The sequence below is a fragment of the Lissotriton helveticus genome, chromosome 6 (genome assembly GCF_964261635.1).
Source record: "Lissotriton helveticus chromosome 6, aLisHel1.1, whole genome shotgun sequence".
Taxonomy (NCBI): domain Eukaryota; kingdom Metazoa; phylum Chordata; class Amphibia; order Caudata; family Salamandridae; genus Lissotriton; species Lissotriton helveticus.
The window spans coordinates 512,286,801-512,308,401 of record NC_136067.1 but is presented as its reverse complement, the minus strand read 5'-3'; the positions used below and the strand labels follow the sequence as shown (position 1 = coordinate 512,308,401).

The following is a 21,601-nucleotide window of genomic DNA, read 5'->3' as shown; positions in this document are numbered from 1 at the left end:
GATCTGTTTTCGTCAAACACTCTGATCGAGTGCTAATCTCCCCTTACAATGTACTAATTGAGAGGCCTTCAGAAGGCATTCATTCCGAGCTGGCTTCCTGCTGGTATAACGGAGTACAGCAGCACTTGTTTGCAACCAGAATGGGAGGACCATGGCGATAGTGATGCTGTAGCACAGCACGTGGGATCAAGGTTTAGTAATGAGGGCAACAACGAATGTAAGCGTTTCTAAAATACATGTACTGAATGCCCTGTCTGCCTGCATGAATGCTTAAATGGGTGCCCCTGGCCGGATCCCTTTGTGCTGCCCATAGCTTCACCCCAAGCCCCGCCCCCTAGTCCACATCTCAATTTGGTGAGTACTTGCACTTATTTTTTCCATTTAAAACACTGATAAAGACTGCGGCAGATTTTCAGTTATTCCCATACGAGTTAATGAGCATTTTGAAGGCACTAGCATAATCGCCTGAAAGCTAAATGTTAATAATGTTTTTTCTTATTTCACCAGTATTTTCTGAGAACAGATGTACCCGGACGGTACAGTAAAAATTATTAAATGATGTATTTGCGCATACTGGTAGAAAGAGACAGATGGTAATTATATATTTCTAGTTCACATTTGTCTAGCAGCATGTAACTTTTCTAGTTACTGAGTTTGTGTTCCACAGAGAACTACAATCTAGTCAAGTTCACCAGTGAACTTAACTTTCAACAAACATGTCTACAATTCCTAAAAATGGCCTTAAACAAATGCCAAGAAATATAAAAAGCAACCCAAGCTCATTAAAGAAGTGTCTATGATGAATTACTACACAGCCATGCTTCTTTCAAAAGTGGATTTGCATGACAGGGAATATAAGAGGAGGAATGGGTGAAGTAGAAAGCCTTTCTAACATCATTAGGGGAGTGTGCAAATGGGTGAAGGACCTCTCCATTCAAGGAGCATCACATCATATGGAAACACAATGTGCAACACAGAGAGTAAACAACTGCTTTGAGAAAGTATATCATAGATTCCAGGTTGAGAGAAAAAATCCAAACAAATAGACATTTTATAAATACATTCTGCTATTTACCTGGTCTGTAATGTTAAGTAGCTTGAGCTAAATGTATTAAATAATAATGGAGTATGTGTTTCAGATAAATGAGAATAGCTAAATGGTTAGCAAACCTGAAGAGCAAGTCTTAACTCCTGTCTTACTCTTCCTGTTTATTTGCGACTTGCGACTGATTTTCCAGCAGTAAGGTGCATGCAATTACTGGAAAAAAAGCTTTGTGCATGAGATGATCTGAGTGAAGGGGCTAATCTGGTGTTTGGGGTTTTCTTTCTGCCTCTTGTGCAATTCGGAGGTATAAGTCGAAGCTTACGCTGTCATCGTAACTACATAGTGTTGCGGCCATCACATGAGAAAGCACCTATTTTATTTTTGTAATTGTAATTGCGTTAATAGAGAACAATTTCAGCTAGCAAATTAGCTTCCAGGATACCATATTCAGGGGCATATTATCAAGGGGGTTTATCTCCGCTTTTTTGGCTTTAAAAGCCAAGAAAGCGGAGATAAAATTATCTCCCTATTACCTAGCTGTCGCTAACACCAGTTAGCGACAGCTAGTAGGAGATAGCGACCATCTTGGGCCCCACTTTGCATGTCAGTGATATTTATCACTAATGACATGCAAAGTGGGCGTGCCAAGATGTTAGCGACTGGAAACAGTCGCTAACATCGCTATCTCCTATTACGAACTTTTGGAGATATTTGCGCTAAGCGCGAATATCTCCAAAAGCTAACACCTGCCTGAGCAGTTCTTAGCCATGTTATCCAATGGGAGGTGGATAACATGGCTAAGAGCATTAGCTCGGTAATGCATGAATATCGCTGACTTTTCAGCGATATTCATGCATTGCGGCCGTTTTTTATCTGCGATAAAAATCGCTGCAGCTCAGCGGTAACATTTTGTCTCTAACCAAGCAATAGCGATAATTATCGCTATTGCTTGGTAATATGCCCCTCAGTTTTTAGGTTGAGCCTGGGCAGCTCATGCGCTGCTCTGCGAGGCATGCTGTATTCGAGTATGGACTTGAAGCCCCGCCCATATTTTTCATTGGCCTGTGTCATTGTCCTTCATAAATGCTGGCTTCTGATTCTATAATGGACTTGTTAGTTCCTCCTTAGTACCACCTTGTCTTCATTTGTAACCTCCCGTGAGGACTGGCCCTTTTACTTCTTTTGTTACACTGTATATTTATTTAGTCTGTAACCACTATTTCTTTTCATGAATTTCTGGTACTGCAGGCACAATGTACTTTCCTGCAACATTCAGAGCGTCTTGCATGCTTTCACTTTCAAAGCAACCCAGGACAATCATGGCCGCTTCTTTGCAATGAAATAGGTCCCACATTTATGAGAATTTGATCTATTGTCATTATAAATGACAATAGCTTAAACTCTCGCAAATGCGAGACCTATTGCAGTGCAAATATTTTTTCTAAAAGCGCCCCATATGCTATGCCACTTTCACTTTGATGTCTGCCACGCCTCACTCTTTAGACAAGCCATGTCTAAAGAAAGGTGCGGACCGCTATTAAAGTGAAACTGCAGCATGGGGGACTTCTACAAAAAGATTTGTTTGTCAACTTGACAAACAGGTGCTTATTTTGTAAAAGTGACCCATACAGCGCTTTCACTTTAATGGCGGCTGTGCCCCTCCCACCCCCCTTTATTTAGACACAGCTCATCTAAAGGAAGGGGTTGTGGCCGACATTAATGTGAAAGCGCGGCATGGGGCGCTTTTACAAAAATTGCATTTGCAATGCAATATGTCTCGAGTTTAAGCTATTTTCCATTGTCATTTTCAGGGCCAATAGCAAAAACTCTCGTAAATACAAGACCTATTGCATTGCAAATGCTTGTTTTCAATATAAACTTAAAAATATAAACACACAAGTAGTGACATCACAAGTCTTCACAGGCAGAATGATTGAAACCAATTCACCATTGGTATTATAATAGACACACAAGTGTTTCTGCATTGTAGATGCATTGTGCATTGCAACACGTTTGTGAAAGTCTGGGCGCAAATCGTTTCTTTAGAAACATTGAGAACATAAATCTCAAATGCTTTATGATCACAGTGTGTTTTTCAGATGTGTGCCCATTCTGTTGCAGCTTGAGGGTTTCTTATTCATAGGAAATTAATAATCTAAAACCTTTACTTAGTTACTTACACGTGGAATCAGACCATTTCCAAAAATAATTTCACAGGGATCAGATTTTGTTTTTTATTTTCTTTAGCATTTTATAATTTATATACCGAGTGTAAATCTCTGCAGTTCCTCAATGGATTGAAAAATGCACTCCAGCAGCTAAAACAAAAACTTGAGCTTTCACTGTCCGTACTGTTGCTACAGCTGTACCAACATTTACATTATCGCTAACCAGAAAATTGATGTTGTCAGCTGTCAGCTTTAAAGTTTCTTACATTGTACACATTGTCTAATTGTTTACTAAAATGATAATTATCTCATATGGACTAAATATTGCTTGTTCATTTGTGTCACTGAAGCATCCTGGCGCTTTTGTTTGCTCAGATAAGCGGCATAAAAGAACATCTGGTGGCCATTCTTATGCACCAAGTGCCAAATCATTGTCCGGATAATGAATACCACACACAGCTCTTATGTGACAAGACACGCTGCAATTACGGGTGTGTTTTTACTGTGTAATTCATCTGAAGGCTCTTGCTTATATCAAAGCATGCCGAATGCGAGGGGGAAGGGAGGAGGGTTGCATTACGGGAAAAGTAGCCCTCGTGCAAACGGCACATGCAACAGATTGTCCATCAGTGGCATAGTTCCCCTTTTGTAACACAGAATATGTGTCTACTCTGACATTGAACAGTCGTGAAATGTGTATAGTTAAATGGGGGTGCGTCGCATTGCAAGGGAGGAATTCCCTTTTCCTGGTCACATGTTCCATTTTACTACTTTTCCAAACTACAGTAGAGTCCACCGAGTGAAATTCTGGAGTGTTTACAAGGAATCCTCAAGGTGGCCTTTGGCAATGGGCAAGGGATGCCTGAGTGGGTGCACCTTCATGGTGTGTACACGGTCAACCTTCGGGTGGCCTTTAGGGAGGCCATAAAGCCCTCAATATGTAGGATTTTTATTTACAAGCCCTTTGCGCCGCCGGTGCGTCACTTTGAACATGGGAAAAAGTGACTCACTTGCGGCGCAAGGGGCTTGTAAAGAAGCCCCGTAAAGTTGAAGTACCATTCAGGTGTACACTCAGTCTGCATGTGTACTCTGTAGTGATCATGCACAAACAGATGGCATGCACCTCTTTAATAATCCAGGCCCAGTGCTCAAATTGTAATAATTAATGAGAACTTACAGTGCATACCACTACATTCGCAATCACATCCATGGGCTAGATCAATATTGAGCACTGCACATGCGCACAGGCACAAAAAAGTGAGCCGTGCACTGTTTTTAAATAAATGGTACACCACAAGCTTCTCAAAGGTAGCGCCATGACCTGAAGAGTGTGCTTGAGGCAGAGGCGTAACTAGAGCCACATTTCGGGGGGGGAGGCTACTAACAATGTCAGGGGGGGGCTGAGTCTTACAGCAATATGCAGAGTGGAGATGCAGGGGCTCTAAAAAGGGGTGAAAACACAACAAAGCATCGTTAGGAAGTAAATGGTCTTTTAAAGACCTGTGAAGTACTCGGGTGCGGCTGTGTGTGTGTGCCCCGGAAGCTGTTTCAGCAGGACTGAGATACACGACGAGGCGATGTGTGGGAAGGGGGGGGCACCGAAGTCCTTTGAGCCCAATGGGTGTTGTGCACCTGGCTTGAGGCAGCCCACCCCATAAACAAAGAGTGCTGGTTGTTGCCGTCCCATGTTTTTTTTATTTTGTGCATTTTTATAAAGCATGGACATTACCCGAAGGTGTCAGAGCGCTGTACAATAGAACCAGTTGCGTTACAAGAGAAAAGTGGAAACACAATAAAACATTACAAAGAAAAACAGGAGACTAAAAATGAAGGTTACATAGACACAAAATCCAACAAAGCACGCAGGAGTTCGGAATGTACAGGAAAAAAATAAAAAATTTACAATGAGGAGTGAACTTCCAAGTGGAGCCTGAGCATCAAAGTATTAGTTCTAAAGGTGTCTTTGAAAGAGGAACGATTTGTGATCAGCTTTGAAGATTCGGGTAGAGGAGGTGGCACGGAGCAATGGGGGGAGTGAGTTCCAGATTCTCACTGCATTGCCTGAGAAGGATTGTGCCATCGATCTTTCCCTTTTGAAGATGGGGGCTCAAGCAGAAACTTTTCCGCATTGCGTGAGGGTCGCTGTTGGACTTGGCCCGCAGGGCTGGTTCACCCCTGAACTTTTTGCCTTATGTGTGACCCTGTGTCAGTGATTTTTGGGTCTCTGCGCACTTTTCCCTGGGTCCCAGAGTGAAAGTGCGTGCGTGTAGCGTGGCTGGCCTGCCCTCCCATAGGAATGCATGGGGAATGTGTGTGTCCCTGGTAGTTCCTGATGCGTGGGGAGTGCAGGCTCGAGTTTAGTATGTGTAAACTCGTGAGAGTGAATGCTGCGAGATGGTGTCTGCGGCATGTATGTGTCTAGAAGGGAAGTGCTACTTCTGGACATTGATGTGCGTGTGCGGTGAGGGTGCTGGAGAGTGATTGGCTGGAGCTAGCTGGCATGCCAGGCTCCAGGAAGTCTGGATGGATCTGCCCGGTGGTGAGTGGGAGATTACCATGAGTGATGTGTGGGAGGAGTGTACCTGTGTCCTGGATGGGCTGGGTTTTCCCCACACAATGCTGGCTCCGCCCCCCTGTGGTGTGTCTAACGACCCTAGCCTCCCCAGTGTAATAAATGGGTGGTTGGCCCATCAAGAGTGCTCCAGAGCCAGCTGAAACTGGTTTTCCCCCCACCCTGCACCTTGAAACAAAGGATTTGTTACTATAAGAAGGGGCTGTGTCCCCTTAGAAAATGTTCTGCTTTTGGATCCTGCCAGAGGGGGCTGCTGCTGCTGCTGGGGCCAGGAGGACCGCCACTTGGGGTGTCTCCCTGCCTGGAGACCCAGTGTGCTGGCTCTGCCAGCCTTGCCCCCCTGCCTGCCTCCTGCTGGAGCTTGTGCTGTGCCTGCAGCACTGAGAGCGCTGCTCTCTGCCCTTCAGCGCTGGGGAGCGCTGAAATTGCCTGCCTAGCGCTTGAAAGCGCTTGATTTTGGCCCTGGAGGCGCTTGGGAGTGCCTACCCTTCGTGTCTAGCGCTGCTAGCGCTGGGTGTGCACAGCCGGTGCCCACCCGGCATCTAATTGCCCCGCGTGGCGATTTGGCGGCGCGGGTGCCACCCCGCTCATTGCCGCTTTGTGTTGCCCGTTTTTGTTGATCCACGAGGGAGCCCACTCCTCGGATCACATGGGAGCCCGCCTGCCTGCCTAAGAAGCGAGCCGCCGCGCTGCCCGCGGCGACCCGGAAGTGGTGAGGAGGCCGGCCAATCACAGCGCGGCCCAGGAAAGGCCGACCGGAAGTCCCGCCTCCTCAGCCGAGCCGGGAAGAGAGAAGCTGCCGGTCGGGTCCCCGAGGCTCCCCGAGTGGAGAGGAGAGCCCCGGGACGAGTGGAGAGAGCCCCCGACGAGCGGGAGCTCTCGTGCAGGAGCCGCCGCCCGGGAGTGAGACGCCCAGCAGCCAGTGAGTGAAAGCCGGCTAGGAGAGAGGTGCGAGGTCGCGCACCTTCTCCCCCCCCCTGCCTCTACTCGAGCGGCCCCACTTGACAGCGGGCCGCTCCCCCAGGGCGTACCTTGCGTCACGAGTCCCCCAGAGGGGGGGACTCACCACAGAAGCACCCCCACATGTTAGAGGGTCCCCCGGGAGGGGCCCCCACAGCCCAGCGAGGCTGCACCTGTGTTGTTGGAGCCCAGAGAGGGTTCCAAGGTGGCATTTGTTTGTTGGCGCCACGAGCCTCCAGGCGCTATTTGTTGAGGAGCCCCGAGAGGCTCCTGGGGGCCATTTTGTTCTTTGAGCCCCGAGAGGCTCTCCAGTTGTGCCTGGGTCCCCCATGAGGGACCCCCCCCCCCTGCCCAGTGAGGCAGAGTCCGTTGTCTGTGAGCCCAGAGAGGCTCTGAGGGTGCCATTCCCTCATTCTGGTGCCCAGTGAGGCTCCAGCTCTTTTGCTTGGCGAGCCCTGAGAGAGGCTCGAGCGCCCCCCTTGTTTGAGAGCCCTGAGAGGCTCTGGGGCCCCATTTCTTGTCCAGGAGCCCTGAGAGGCTCCAACGTTGTTCTAAACTTTCCCTGCACCAGTTGCCCAGCACTTTGTGGGCAACTGCTACGTTTAGGCCCTGACATTGGGACACAGGGACAGTCACAGGTGGTGACTTATGAGTTTGGCGCAATTGTTATTGATTTTACACCTCTGAATGTATTGTGATGCATCATGTGTTTTCCCTCCTTACACCTCTGAATGAATGTTATGCATTGCATCATGTGTTCTGTTTTTACACCCCTACAGGTATTGTGAAGTGTAGGTGGTTGTTTTCTCCCTAGTACAGGTGGTGCTAGTGAGGTCCTGTTACCAGTGATTACTGGTTGTATGCTCTATTTTTATATTGTGTGCTACACTGATTTTACGTTCTAAAGTGCTATTTCTGAAAGTATTATTTTTAGAAGTGCTGATACCCCTGACAGTGGTCCAAGTGGCCCTGTCCTGTGCAATATCCCTTGTAAATTCCGCCCGTGCCTGTTGGCACAGTGTAACAAGATGTGTGTTTTATCTGATGTATATTTATTATAATACAAAGGCTATTTTTACATAACCTTGTGTGGAGTTTCCTTTGTGGTGGGCCTTTGGTTGTTGTTGCTGGGGTGCGTGCGCAAATACTTAACTTACATCGCCTCCAAGTTTAGCCTTGCTGCTCGCGCCACGTTACCTAGAGGGTGAGTAGGGGTTATCTTGGCGTGTAACTCCCTTGCCCTGACTTGGGTGTGGTGGTCGCTGACTGACTTTGGCGAAAGCCCTGGCCAGCCAGGGATCCCATTTCCAACAGTCGCGAGCCTCTAGACAATTTCTGTTTGTTTGCCAGGTAACGAGGGGAGGACGTGTGTAAGGCTTTGTGTGTGATGCAGGTGGTTTTGTAGATAGATCCTGCCTCGATCGGAAGCCATCGAAGAGAGGACAGGATAGGAGAGATGTGGTCACTTTGTTTAGACCCTGTAATGAAGCGAGCTGCTAAATGGAGGATGGATTTGAAAGGGGAGAGGTGACATTTAGGTAGGCCCGTCAGAAGAGAATTGCAATAATTCAGTCTTGAGAGACCCAGCGATTGTAACAAGGTTTTTAAGTCTTTCTCCTGGAGAAACCGTGGATCCCCCACAGAAGGCGCAACTGGTATTTTGCATTCCTGGCAATAGAGTTGATGTGGGAAATTAGGTTTAGTCTTTTGTCAAGTATGACACCAAGGGATTTCGCGCTGTCAACAATGATGGGTTTGTTGTTGAGTAAGTTCAGTTGATCCATCCACAATTGAATGGGAGGAGGTGAGAGAGCGGTAGAAAGGAGGAGGAATACAGTTTTGGCAGGATTTAGAATGAGTTGGTGAGCTAACAACCAGTTATGAATGGAGTTGAGAGTAGAGTTGAGTAGTGAGAGATCGTGTGCGGAAGTCACCTTGAGGTAGGTTTGAGTGTCATCCGCATAAAGATAGTAATGGATCCCAGATTTGCTTAGGAGGTTCCCCAATGGTTCCAGGTAGAGATTAAACTAGGTGGGTGCCAGGATAGAACCTTGAGGGACACCTTGACCCAGAGTCAATGGAGATAAAAGACTGTTCGCAATCTTAATCATTTGGGATCTGTCCGAGAGGAAAGAGGCAAACCATTTCAACACTTTACCATCCAATCCCATTCTCTGTTGAAGAGTGTTGAGGAGGGTGCTATGATTAACAGTGTCAAAGGCTGTAGAGAGGTCTAGAAGAATCAGAAGACACGATTCCCCAGAGTCAAGTATATGCAGCGCATCATCAATCACTTGCAGCAGGGCTGTTTCAGTGCTGCAATTTTGGATGAAGCCAGAGTGGAAAACGTCGAGGAGATTATTGTCCATCATATGTAGAGCAAGTTGTTTCGCAACACATTTTCGGTGATTTTCGAAAGAAAAGGGAGGTTGGTGATAGGGCGGAAGTTGTTGAGGCCGTTCACATCAGCGGAGGTTTTTTTTAGAACAAGGGTCACCTGACCTCATATAAGGACGACTGGGAGGGAGCCTTGACTAAGGAAGAGATTAACTAGTCTTGTCCAGTAAGAGAGAGTATGGGTGTAGAAATCGATGGCGAAGTCGCTAGGGATGGGGTCAGCAGAATGGTTTGGTTTCGAGGACGCATTTGAGGAGTCCATCTTCCGAGATGACGTCAAAATGTTGCCAGGTGACTAAAGATTTCCGCTCCTTAAAGGGGGTGGGGTGGGCGACCTGATTCACAAGGGCTTTGCCTTTTCATAAAAGAAAATAGCGAAATTGGCTGCTCTCTTTGTGGAGTCCTCTGGCTTAGTAGTTAGGGGAGAACAGTTAGGGTTTTTGATGACGTCAAAACGTTTTTTGGGTCTGTTTTTGGCTGAGTCATCGAGGGATCTGAAATGTGATGCTTTTTCAAGGAATACGTGGTTGTGGTATTTGGATCTTGCTGAACGTAACCGAGAGAGATTGGAGGTGAAGGAGATGTTCTCCAATGTTTCTCCAGGCTTCTAAGGTTTTTCCTTTCATCGTAGAGAGCTTTATTGAACCTAGGTGCTGAGAGGGTGGGTCTTTTCCTTTTGCTTTGGAGTGGAGCTACCTTGTCAATTTCGACAGCTAGGACTGAGAGGCACTGAGAGGTGAGAACATTGACATCCACGTTAGGGTGGAGTCTAGGAAGTGACCGCATAGCAGAGTCACAAAAAGTGTCAAGATCAATGTTTTTAGTGTTGCGAAACCAGATAGGAGCTCTTTTAGGTTGACCTAGCGTTATAGCCTGCGAAAGATGAAAACGGAAGGGAACATGGAAGTGGTCAGACCAGTCTACATGGATAGGGGGAGCAGTAGTCAGCAGGTCTGCTTTGGATATAACAAGATCCAAAATTGACCCTTTGGAATGAGTGGTTTCCGAGCAATGTTGGAAGAGATCGTTAGCTGAGAGAAAGGTGGCAAGCTTGTTGGCAGCCGAGTTTTCCAAAGAGCCCCAATGGAGATTAAGATCACCCAGGAAGATCTGCCTGTCACTTTGACAAAATTGGTCACTGATGAAGTCAGTGAGTTCCTCCACAAAGGCAGAACAGTTACCAGGCGGGTGGTAGATGGCAGGGAATCTAAAGGGTGAGCCATGATGTATTTGCAGTTCTAGGGATAGGCATTCAAATGTACGGAAACGGATGGTAGGAAAGGCTTTCATTTGAAGGGAATTCCTGAAGATGATAGCGACACCACCCCCAATTTTGTCTGATCTGTCATTTCTGAGGATAGAGTAGCCAGCTGTGATCTCCAGAGCTTGTGCAATAGCTCGCAGCATTACTGCCTTAGTACTTGTGAGATGGACATCTCGATTTCTCCCTAAACAGGTGAGATCCTCCGTATCTGACACAGGACAAGAATGGGAGAGTGGCCGCCACTGCTCATGAGCTAGTAATCTTGGATACTCTGTGCCGGTTCCAATACAAGTAAGTAAGAGATTTCAGGTAGGCTGCAAAGGACGAAACGCTTGTGTGGCCAGAAAGGCTGCAATTCATTAAATTATAAGCCCTGAGATGACAAAGTCACAATATACTAAAGGTGCATGCAAATCGGAAAAGCCCTTCTAAGTTGCAAAGCGTGCTTTTTGACTCGCTACAATTTTGAATGATGTAGAATTAGGATAGCGCCTGGAAGTGGTGTTCGCCCCTCCTTTCCAAGGCAGAGCAATGTATCGATGGTTTACTTCTGCAATTGTGGTTGCGAACCACTGACTTGATACCAACACCGAAAAGGAGAGGTATCCAATCATAAAGCATAAACTATCTGTCAAAGTCAACTTTTAATTCAACTTTTATTTTGCCAATCCAAAGCGTCAGCTTTTTAGGAGGGGGTGGGTGGAAGTACAAAAGCTCTCCCCTGTGCCATTCACCGAATCACTATTTTAAAAAAAAATGTATTGCTGCCCCTGCGCCAGATCACAACACAGTTTTAGCTGGCAATCTCATATAGCCCTGGTGGTAAGCAAGGCAATGTTTGATAAAAGCAATGTTTTCCTTCTATTACGAAAACTGATGTTGTTGAAGTGCTAAGGTGTGGCAAGAATATGTGTTCATATGTAAGTAGAGACCACACCCAAGTACCACAGTACATATTTCAAAACAAACCACAAAACTGAAAAATCACAAAAACACAACATAAGAACACCACTAAATAACAATATTATGCTAATGCACATACAAACATTAACACATACAAGCACAACTGAAATACAAGAAAATTACACAACAGTGGCCACAAAAAATACAACGCAAATGTAACACACTCACACAATGCACCAGACCAATTTTACACACACACACAACAATATATCAATACAAAATAATAGAATTTTGAAAGTGCACCGTGTTAGGTTGTGGTTTTTCTGTGTCTTGATGTTGATGTGGGGTTTTGCCTTGTGTTGCAGTTGTGCTTTTGTCTTGTTTTATTGTGTTGTACAGCATCCTGTTATAGTAGTGAGTTATTTTGCTTTGTATTTTGTTTTGTATATTGTTTTCTGTTTTAATGTAGAGATGTCATCAAATGTTGCTACATTTCTAGCACAAAGCAGTATATTTCCTTAAAGTTCCAGCAACAAACAATGATTTACCATTGTCAAAGTTGGTAACATAACTCATCTCCAGCTTAAGGAGTGTTTTAAGACACCATTTAAATGAAAACAGTGACAGAGACTATTCTTTCAGTTATGGCTTACAGTACTCATTTTATGTGATCAGACCACCTGTAGATCGGATAAGCCTGCCTCCCACTGCTCCTGCTACCCTCGAGCTGGCCGTTAAGAGTAGGAGGTAGGGTAGTGACCCGGGGTAAGTACTTCATCATCTAACAAAGTTGAGATTTAGAAACATTCTGCAGAGGACTGGGGCAGGGTGCCAAGGCTACCTGAGAAAAGTATAACCTCATTCGACACAATTTCCTATTTATCACATTTGGAGCTGTTCACTGCAAAGGTAATTTTAGCAAGGCCTCATAGTGATGATATCAGGCCATGTGTAGATTTCCTTGCCTTCTACTTAAGGTAAAACTGTTGACCAGGGTAAACTACTGAACTGTAGCCAACCGGGCCTGAAAAAGCCCCACAGTATTCAGTAACCTTCAATCATTGGTTCACATTGGTGCTTAAATGTTATAAATGTGTATCTAACTCACTTAGTCGGATTTTGTCAATTGTTGGGAAATGATGTATATTTTTTGATTTTTTTCTGTAAATTGGGTTCACTTTTTTTACTTAGTATTTAACTTACAATCCTCTGGGAAAAACATGCTAGTTTATGTGGGTGCTACCAGGGTTTCCAATTAAAAATTTGTTTTACTGAACAAAACATTGATTTATTAACTTTTTTGAACTTCATACCTTGGTACCACATTGCCAGAGTACCACACTCTGGCAATGCATGAGCATTTCAATTTTTCTATTAGGAGAACTCTACTGGATAAAGCTCCCCTACAGCCAAGAGGGTAACTCGTGAAACTTCATATTTAATGACCATCTAATAACCTTTGAAGATAGTAGGTAACCAGACGGATGGGAACTTCACCTTCTTTGTACAGGTTTTAACCACTTGGACGCAATTAATGTCACCTCCATGTCAACAGTGCCTCAAGCTAAGTGCTCTTGACGTGGAGTCAAGGTCAGGGAATTCCTCTGGTGCTGGCATCGTAGGGATTACTTTCTTCATTTATGTTAGGTTGGACTGCCCGTGAAGACCTTCCTCAGTAGCCCAAAGTTTTTTTTTTGTAATTACGATCAGCGTAGTGTAAAACTGAAAGAAAAAAATAAAATGCGCTTATTGCCACATTTTACTTTAAATTACATTGGTGCACGGGGCATATATCAGCCCCCGAACACCGATACAAACCTGGACATCTTTCAATTCTAGACTTCAAGGGGAGTCCAGGGCTGTGTGTCTTTCATGAATCCAGTGACGTTTTTCCTACCTACAATGCCCTCCAAATGTAAAAGTTTGCCTAAAATCAAGCATTTTCCTCATATTTGTGTGAGGGAAAGTTCCAGAATCGGTGTGGATCCACAAAATTCCTACCATACAGTGTTTTCCACACTTCTGCCAACTTGTGTGGCAAGGCCTAGCTTCTACAACACAACAGGCCCCAAAATGCAATGCGGAGCTATCAATATTTCCTGTCAAAAGAATTGAACTGATATGGTGATGGGGAAGCTGTGATATTTGGGCCCATGGTCGGTTTTCAGCCGCCACCTATGGAAACCTACAAACCCACACATTGTTTAGACTACACTACCATTCCAGAGAGGTGTGCCTTTTATGGATCCATTCCCACAAGGTTTTCGTAATAAAAATGCCTTACTAACCTAACATTTTCACTAAAATCATGTAATTTCCTCACATCTTTGTCAAGGAACTTTCAGGAATCTGTGGTCCACAAAATTCATACCATCTAGAATTCTCATACTTCTTCCAAAAAAACCTTAAACTGCACCCTACTTGTGTGGCAGGGAATATCACACATAACACACATAACAAGAACAGTTCAAACCAGGGGCCATGACAATGTTCCCTGGTTTGATATGCTTGTGAATCGCTGCAGATTCTGGGGCTATGGCTCATAAATATGTGAGGAAGATGCATGTTTTTGCCAACGCTTGACTTTTGAAGGGCATTGTGTGTACAACAACGTCATGAGATCCACACAAAGCACATGATTATAGACTCCCCTCTGTGTCTAGCTACAAGAAATGTCTGGTTTTGGTAGGTTTCCCTTGAAGGCAGCCCAAAGTCAAAATTCACAGCTGCCCACATTGCAGAAAAAGGGTTGTTATTGAGTAGAAAAACTCAATCTGTCCAAGTTGTTTACAGAAGTGTGGTACTGTTTTTGTAATCAAAAGTGTGGGAATGCTGCACGGTAAGACATTTGTGGATCTCTGCAGATTCCAGAGTATTCTCTCACAGAAATGTGAGGAAAATGTGTGTTTTTGGCAAAGCTTGTGGTTTGAAAGGCTTTCTGAATAAGAAAACATCCTGGCAACTAGGCAAGGCATACCACCCTGAACTTCCCTTGGTTTCCGGAAATGTTTGGGTTTGGTAGATTTCCCTAAGTGTGGCTGAGCCGAAGCCCAAAATGCGTTTTCAAATGTGAGCCAGTGTGGAAAAAGAAGACAATTGCAAAATGCCCTCTGAATCAATAAAATTTTTTACAAATAACCAGTGGCTCTAAACTCATTGTGTTTTGAAAAAGTTCAGAAAAACATAGGTTTCCTTAATTTTTCATTCTTCATATTTTGCAATATGAAGTATAGCATGGTGGGTACATAATGAAAAACTATTATAAGTGTCCGCTCTGTTGTTCGGTTTGGGTATCTAATAATTTTAAAGAACCTACTAATCCTATATATCCATGTGATCCATGGGCCAAAGGGCCTATGGGTCATAAAAGTGTATGGCTTTTATACATTGGTCATTGTGACAAAAAAAATGCAGATGAAAATGTCATCAATTATTATTTTTTCCTACTCATTTTCATTATTTCTTTGTTTAAAAAATATTTTCTTAGGGAAAGTCTTGAGGGATCTATCCAGGTGAGTCCTTCTGAATTCAGAAAGTTGTTTACTTTTCAGAAATATATAGGTTTCCGGGATCAACCATGGGTTTCACACTGCCAGTAGGTTAAAACCACAAAAATTCAGAAAAATGAACAACCTCTTTGAAACATGCAAACACTGCGCAAAAAAGGTTTTGGGGTACAACTCTGCTTGTTACTGAAAGTTGGGAAGAGGGTGCTCCTAGCACATTATATACCATTTGTTGATGCCATTTTTAGAAGAAAAAAATATAAACTTTCTTCGGGAGCACTATTTCAGATTTGTCCTAAAAAATCAAAATTTAGCAAAAGCTAGGCTATTTTCTCAGTTTCCTCCAAGAGTACCTACATACCCTGGGTAACTTTTGGATCACCAGGATGTTGGAAAAAAAAGTTATGAATGCTTAAGCATGAACCATCCCTAACATCAAACAATACCTAACATGGAGGGAGGGAATAGTTAGGGCGTAAAGTAATGATCCTAGCAGTCAAGTAGTTAAACATTTTATGGGATTGTGGTTCTAAGGAAATGAATTGCAGTGTTTAATGTTAAGATGCCCTCTGTTACACTTGGAACGTAAATTACTTTTGATAGACGATATAAACAAGATAAAGACTTACTCAAGTGAGGCCTTTAGGTATCATTTATCTGGTAATATAATGTCACATGAAAGAGTTATTTTGATAGCTACTGGAGAAGGATATTTGTTTATGATTGAATAATAATTGAATGCTTATTCTCTTCTCACGTGAATAATATGCTGCTTAAAGGTTGCTATAGGACAGTCAACTTTATTTCCATATCTTGAGGAGTTGACAATATGTCTGACTGACACATGCAGAAGGTTAAAAAAAGGCCATTTGTTCCTTACTCTCCATTGAAAAAACTATGCTACTTAATAACTCCATGAAATATATAAATGTTTGTGAGTCCTTCATGTTCAATTTAGGCATTATGCCCACATACACAGGTGCAAAATTTTGTGTGAAAACCAGTATGAAGTTTTTCAAGTGCCTATAATTAATATATGATACATGGGATTCTGTAATCCCTGTATAAATAACCCCTCTACTTTATTTATAATCAGCGAGTAGTAACCCAATCACTGATTATGAAGAAAAGACGTCAGAAGTCGACTATTATAATAAGTTATTACAGCCAAGCTCTGATGCCACAATGCCTGCTGCCAGAGCCAGCACCTGAGATGAAAGGGAGGTCAGGTCACAGTGCACAGTTAAAGCAGCTGTTTAAAGAAAAAAAATGGAAGATTGCTGGGGGGTTTTTATGCTCTATTTTAATAGCTTACAATGACAATCAGAGAAAATATGTTTATATTTTGGACTTCTTAGATAGAGTAAAGCAAAAATCTTTCTACAAATCTGAGCTACTGCAGTTAAAAAAATACGGATTTGTATTAAACTGTTTCTAATATCTATTTGCAAGAAATATCTGACAGGTTTTTGATGTATTTCATTTTGACCTAGATGTTTTATTTTTATTCTTCATGTTTTCAAACATGCTCGCTGTTTCATGTGAAAGAGCTATGCACCGGCGTTTTAAGTGGTTGGTGGGAAAGGTAATGGTTTGACCAAGTATTATATGGGATATGGTACCCCGGGCATATATGATAAGGATATTGAAAGTCACCTTGGAGTTCCATAACCTTATAAAGGAACTCAGCTTTCCGCCATGTTCCTCTATACGGATATGGAACTCCTCAGTGACTTGCAAAAACCTTATGATGAATAACAGGGGTACTTTATCCCTTATATTATGTGTCTGCTGCCTTCCCAACATCCTTGTCCTCTCACCATGATAGAAATATGCATATACACACTGTCTCTACTGTTAAATATGGTACAATATATAATATGTAATGCCTGATAGATTTTCCACTTACCAATATGCCATCTGAAGATATACATGTCCACAAGTCCATATTCTGTGAAATTTAACCTGGAGGTTTTCACTTGCATATACATTTTGGTAACCAAGTAGAATTTCAGAGAGCAAACACCTGTATTAATTGAACCCAATTTAATTATTTTGTGGTAATTACAACTCGGATTGCTTAGCCATAAATTATGTTTTTATTTTGGATTTTGAATGCCTCATTAAAGCCTATATCCTTTTACATAATTCACATATAATCTAACAACATTCTCAATTAATTTGAGTACATCTAAATTCAACCTCTCTTTAAATCTCACTAAAAGTGTTGTGTTTTACTCACAGTATTATCAGACCAATAGATATGTATATATTTTGTATTTATATTTTTATTTTTAATTAATTTACCTTTTCCATCTGTTTTTTTCCTTTCCCTTTCTATGACATACTATCACTTCAATTAACATAGACTTCACGTTCTCTCCCATTCTTTTCTCAACTGACCTTATTTGTTACTTGTTATTGTGCTATATGTTATTGGTATCTATCTAGAGCAAATGCAAATCTGTTTTTCATTCATAAATAGGTATGTGTCCTGTGCATTGGGATGTCCTTATGAAGGGAACATTGTACCAGATAAAGTGGCAGAAGTAAGATTTGTTCTCTGTGTTTAATGTAATTTGATTGTACATGAAAAGTACCTGATTTCAAAGTGATTGGTTATCTTCTCAAATATAAATGGAACAAACGAAGCCTTAAAACGAATACAATCGCGGTGAAAATTATGAAGATAAATTGGTACTCTGTAACCATCTGAAGAAAATATTAAAATTTGAAAGACACAACTAGTGTCGCCCTCCAGCAATACACACTGCTGCGATGCATGAGTAGTGACTCTATGAACGTTTATTTTTACAAAGTTAGTTGCTACCACTGCGTGCATTGTAATTTGTGATTAAATAGGCTATGCCTTGACGTCATCATGAATATATGCGTTTGGAATTGATTTATATATCAATCTGGTATAATTCGTCTTGTTTTGAGACATTTTTTCAACGAGCCAGCCATCTGAATTTTATCAACTACCGATTTTTATTGAGTTTCTATTTGATTTTTTAAACAGCGTACATTCTTATAGGTTATGATTAATCCAATCATTTAATTTAATTTACTTTAGTTTTTGTAGTATTAAGTTTTGTTATTGGTTTGTCCATTACATCACATGTGAATAACTTTGAACTTTAAGCTTGCAAACAACATACATTGCTTGATAAAGCAGCGCTGGGATAATGTCAGATATTCCTCAGAAAAATTATTTTAAATGAAGGCTGTCTCATGCGAAGGACACAACCACCACTGACCCTGATAAAAGTATATGTATGTGAAACTTTTATGCACTTAACCATATTATTAGGGATGTAATGCGATACAACTTGTTCAAATAAAGACTAAAATCTTGTAAAGTACCAAGATCAAGCAAATGGTTCCAGGCACTGACATCTGAACAACAAAATAGGGATGGGCCTGCAACAATTCTCGATTCAGACAGCTGAAGTCATTAACTCTTTTCATCTAATTTCTGAGATTTTTTCATAATTTTTCCTGCACTACCTGGAGCAACCTGCCATTTAACGTGCATCTAGCAAAATGTTTAAACAACAAAAAGTCTTTGATGTAAGGTTCCAATTATGTGTCTCAGCCCTCAGTCTGATACTCCAATGAGTGGGACCAGGTCAGAACTCAATATTTAACTGTCCCCAGGATGGGCATTTAATGTAGTACTTTTATTGTTGTGGTCGCATGATTCCATGATCTACTATTGTCCATCACCCAGGAATTATGTTTTCTTGTTTATTTAAGCTCCTAAAGTGCATTTAAATGCTCCGAGAAAAAGAGCATTTGATTAGCACATGCCAAGTCCATAATTGCCCAAGCTATTTTTAGGTCGAGCATCAGAATACAAGCGCTGTCTGCAAGACCTGCTGTAAACACTCTATTGGGTGTAATCCAGCCTGCTGCTTGCAATTGGTTCACTCCTGCGTCACTTTAATTTCCTGACTCCTTAGTGGCTAAGTCTCCGATACATCATTTCTGGTTTTAGGCAAGGAGCTCCGGCCATTTACAGTTTCCTTACACTCCTAAATGTTATTGTGTTTGTCTGGGACTATTTGTATATTTAATTTCTTAGAAGTATGTGGAACGGCGTGCTTTCACTTTAGTATAGCTTCAGGTGCTTTTCGTTGCCGGACTTATTTGTTTGTTTATGTATTGTGGACATACATACCTTATGCTAGGTGGGAGGAGCTAGAGGCGGAGTCTAGGCTTAAATGCACACTATATGGTGGGAGCGCAGCGGACGTGCGCATCGGGCGCGCTGGTGGATGACCTAAGGCGCGCCAAAGGCAAGCCCGTCTGCGCCAGTCCGCGCCCTGACGAGCCCTGGGACTCAGACACCATGGCCATTTTCTAAAATACTCCTCTGAGGAACTCAGATCTTTTCCTACACAGTGCTTACCTCTTGATGTAGCCACCTGTAACCGCATAGGGACTAACGGAATTTCCCATATACACAGTCCCCTCCCTACCCCTATTTTACTCCTCTGCATTCCCTCACCCTTGACCCAACCACTGCTAAACATTCTGTCCTTTGCATTATGTACCTTAACACACGTTCCTTAGTTAAACATCAGCTTGACATTTTTTTATTTCTTTCTGAAGACAAACCAGATATACTTCTGCTTACTGAAACCTGGCTGTCCCAGGACTCTATCTCTGATGTTTTGGCCGCCCTACTCCAGGACTACTATATACTACAGGCTAACCGATCCTCAGGTAGGCCCGGTGGTGGAGTCACCGCAATTATACTTAAACATCACAAATTTATCTCTGTTTCTCCCCTGGTCCTGCCGGCGGTGGAGAATATAGTTATCAAACTTGACTCCAGCTCTGGAGCTCTTATTTTTGTCTTGCTTTATCGGCCCCCTCAGTCCATGCGTAATTTTCCCATCTCCTTATGTGATCAGCTGGTTAATCTTGCCATGAACTTCACTCCCATCTTACTTATTGGCGACCTGAACTATTGGTTCAATGACGCCTTAGGAGGGTCCCATGCTACAGAGCTGCAAGAACAAGGCAGACAGTGGAACCTTCTTTACAAATGCACCTAACAAAAATAACCACAGTAGTAATTTTCCCTTTACATTTTAGATTGGGATTTGTGTGCACACCGGTAAACACCCACCATCACAGTGATAGTTCCAAACAGAACTTGACGTAATTTAATTCATAAGCACAGGTGCACCACATGTAAGAATTGTGAAAATTAAGTCACAAGCTTGTTACAAAGACACTGAGAGTGATGTCCAATTTTTTAGAAAAATCCTCTTTATTGTTCCATTTGTAAGAAAGAACAGCCGACGCGTTTCGTCCCAGATGGGACTTCTTCAGGGCTGTATTATAACAAAACAAAACATATAAGCATACAATTAAAATCATGAACTATTTATATGCTCAGCCGAGCAACAATAGTCACAAGTTAACCACTTGGATGCTAATGACAAGGGTAACTCGTCATGGAGTGCCCATTCATTTCAATGGAAATTACATTAAATGTCTAGGCACAGGCTTAGCATCCAAAAACATAGCTGCCAGTGTTACAATATCCAATTCAATCTTAGTACACCAAAGGCGCCAACAGGGCCAGGCCATAGGCCATGGCCTCCCCAAACCAGGTACAAAGTCATATGGTCAATACTATCTGTTCACTTAGTCCCAACCCATTTCTGTTTCTAACATGCAGGGGATTATATCAGGAAAAAAGGCATTTGTGAGACAATTAACCATGAAGAGCCAGTGGCAGAACTGTCCTCTGCCCATACAATTGTTACAAAATAAAGGAAAGAATGCATACTGAGTCATGGCAATCATGCGGATAGAGAATAGTATAAAAACAACACAGGGACCTACCGAAATGAACTGACACCTCATGTACGATTCGGCAGGTTGTGTGAGAGTAGACAAATGTTGTGATAATTGCTGCTTTATGCACTGCCCGAATGTATCTATTCCAAAAAAGAAAAGCAAGAATGTCTGAGCCTTAAGACAGCACTTGGCATGTTCACCTCCCTGTCCCAGTCGCACCCCCCTCCGTCAGCAGTGATGCAGATGGTAACTACCCAGGGGGAGGCAGATTTGGTCACTCACATTTGTAAAATTGTAGTGAAGTTCTTTCTATTCACTTTGTCTTTGAAGGAAAAGTAGTCCCTGATCAGGATACAATGGAGGCGGGGCTGTGGTTTGAACTGTGGAAGACATTGAGCGCAGATAATAGGTATATAAGTGTATATTAGTAAAGTAGAAAGCCCTGCCCAAGAACCCAAAATATCATGGGATTGACATTATAAACCCCTTATATGTGTCTAAAGTAAGCATTATATCCGTCTGTAACCTAGTCCCGTTCATGGCCATAAAAGCAGAACAGGATTCACATATCATTTACTGACTCTCCCCTAGGGGGAGCCCCAGAGATTGTCCATGCGAAAATCACTCCTGTGTGGATAATGCTTACCCTTATACGTCCCAACAATCAAAGAGCTTGTGTAATATCCAGGCGTGCACCATCCATCAGATGTGCCACATAGACCTGAGAAAAGGGGGGGAAGAACACGAAATTTTCAGAAATTCAGTAAACTGTGGAGATGGGCATAGTGCATGGATATTGCGCATGAGTTCTGAATTACCTGGTCTCCAAATCTAAGGCTCAGATCGGCAATCCAAGGTATGAATAAGAACCTTCCTATGTCTCTAGCCGACTCTAAAAAGGATGAGAGGTAAAATTACATGACCGATTATTAGAGATTCAGTAAACTGCGTCGATGGTCCCATACT

General features: G+C 42.7%; 1 protein-coding gene across 3 annotated transcripts in view; it reads left to right on the top strand.

Moving 5' to 3' along the window:
• HMGCLL1 (3-hydroxy-3-methylglutaryl-CoA lyase like 1) overlaps positions 1 to 21,601 on the top strand; it is a 1,049,558-nt gene that overhangs the window by 625,757 nt on the left and 402,200 nt on the right. For 2 of the 3 annotated variants that reach the window (XM_078646801.1, XM_078646800.1), the window contains one exon: positions 17,301 to 17,364. The exons of the other annotated variant lie outside the window; for it this stretch is intronic. In XM_078646801.1, coding sequence (XP_078502927.1) covers positions 17,301 to 17,364 — 64 coding nt within the window. The remainder of the gene's footprint in view (positions 1 to 17,300; positions 17,365 to 21,601) is intronic. 3 annotated transcript variants of the gene reach the window in all.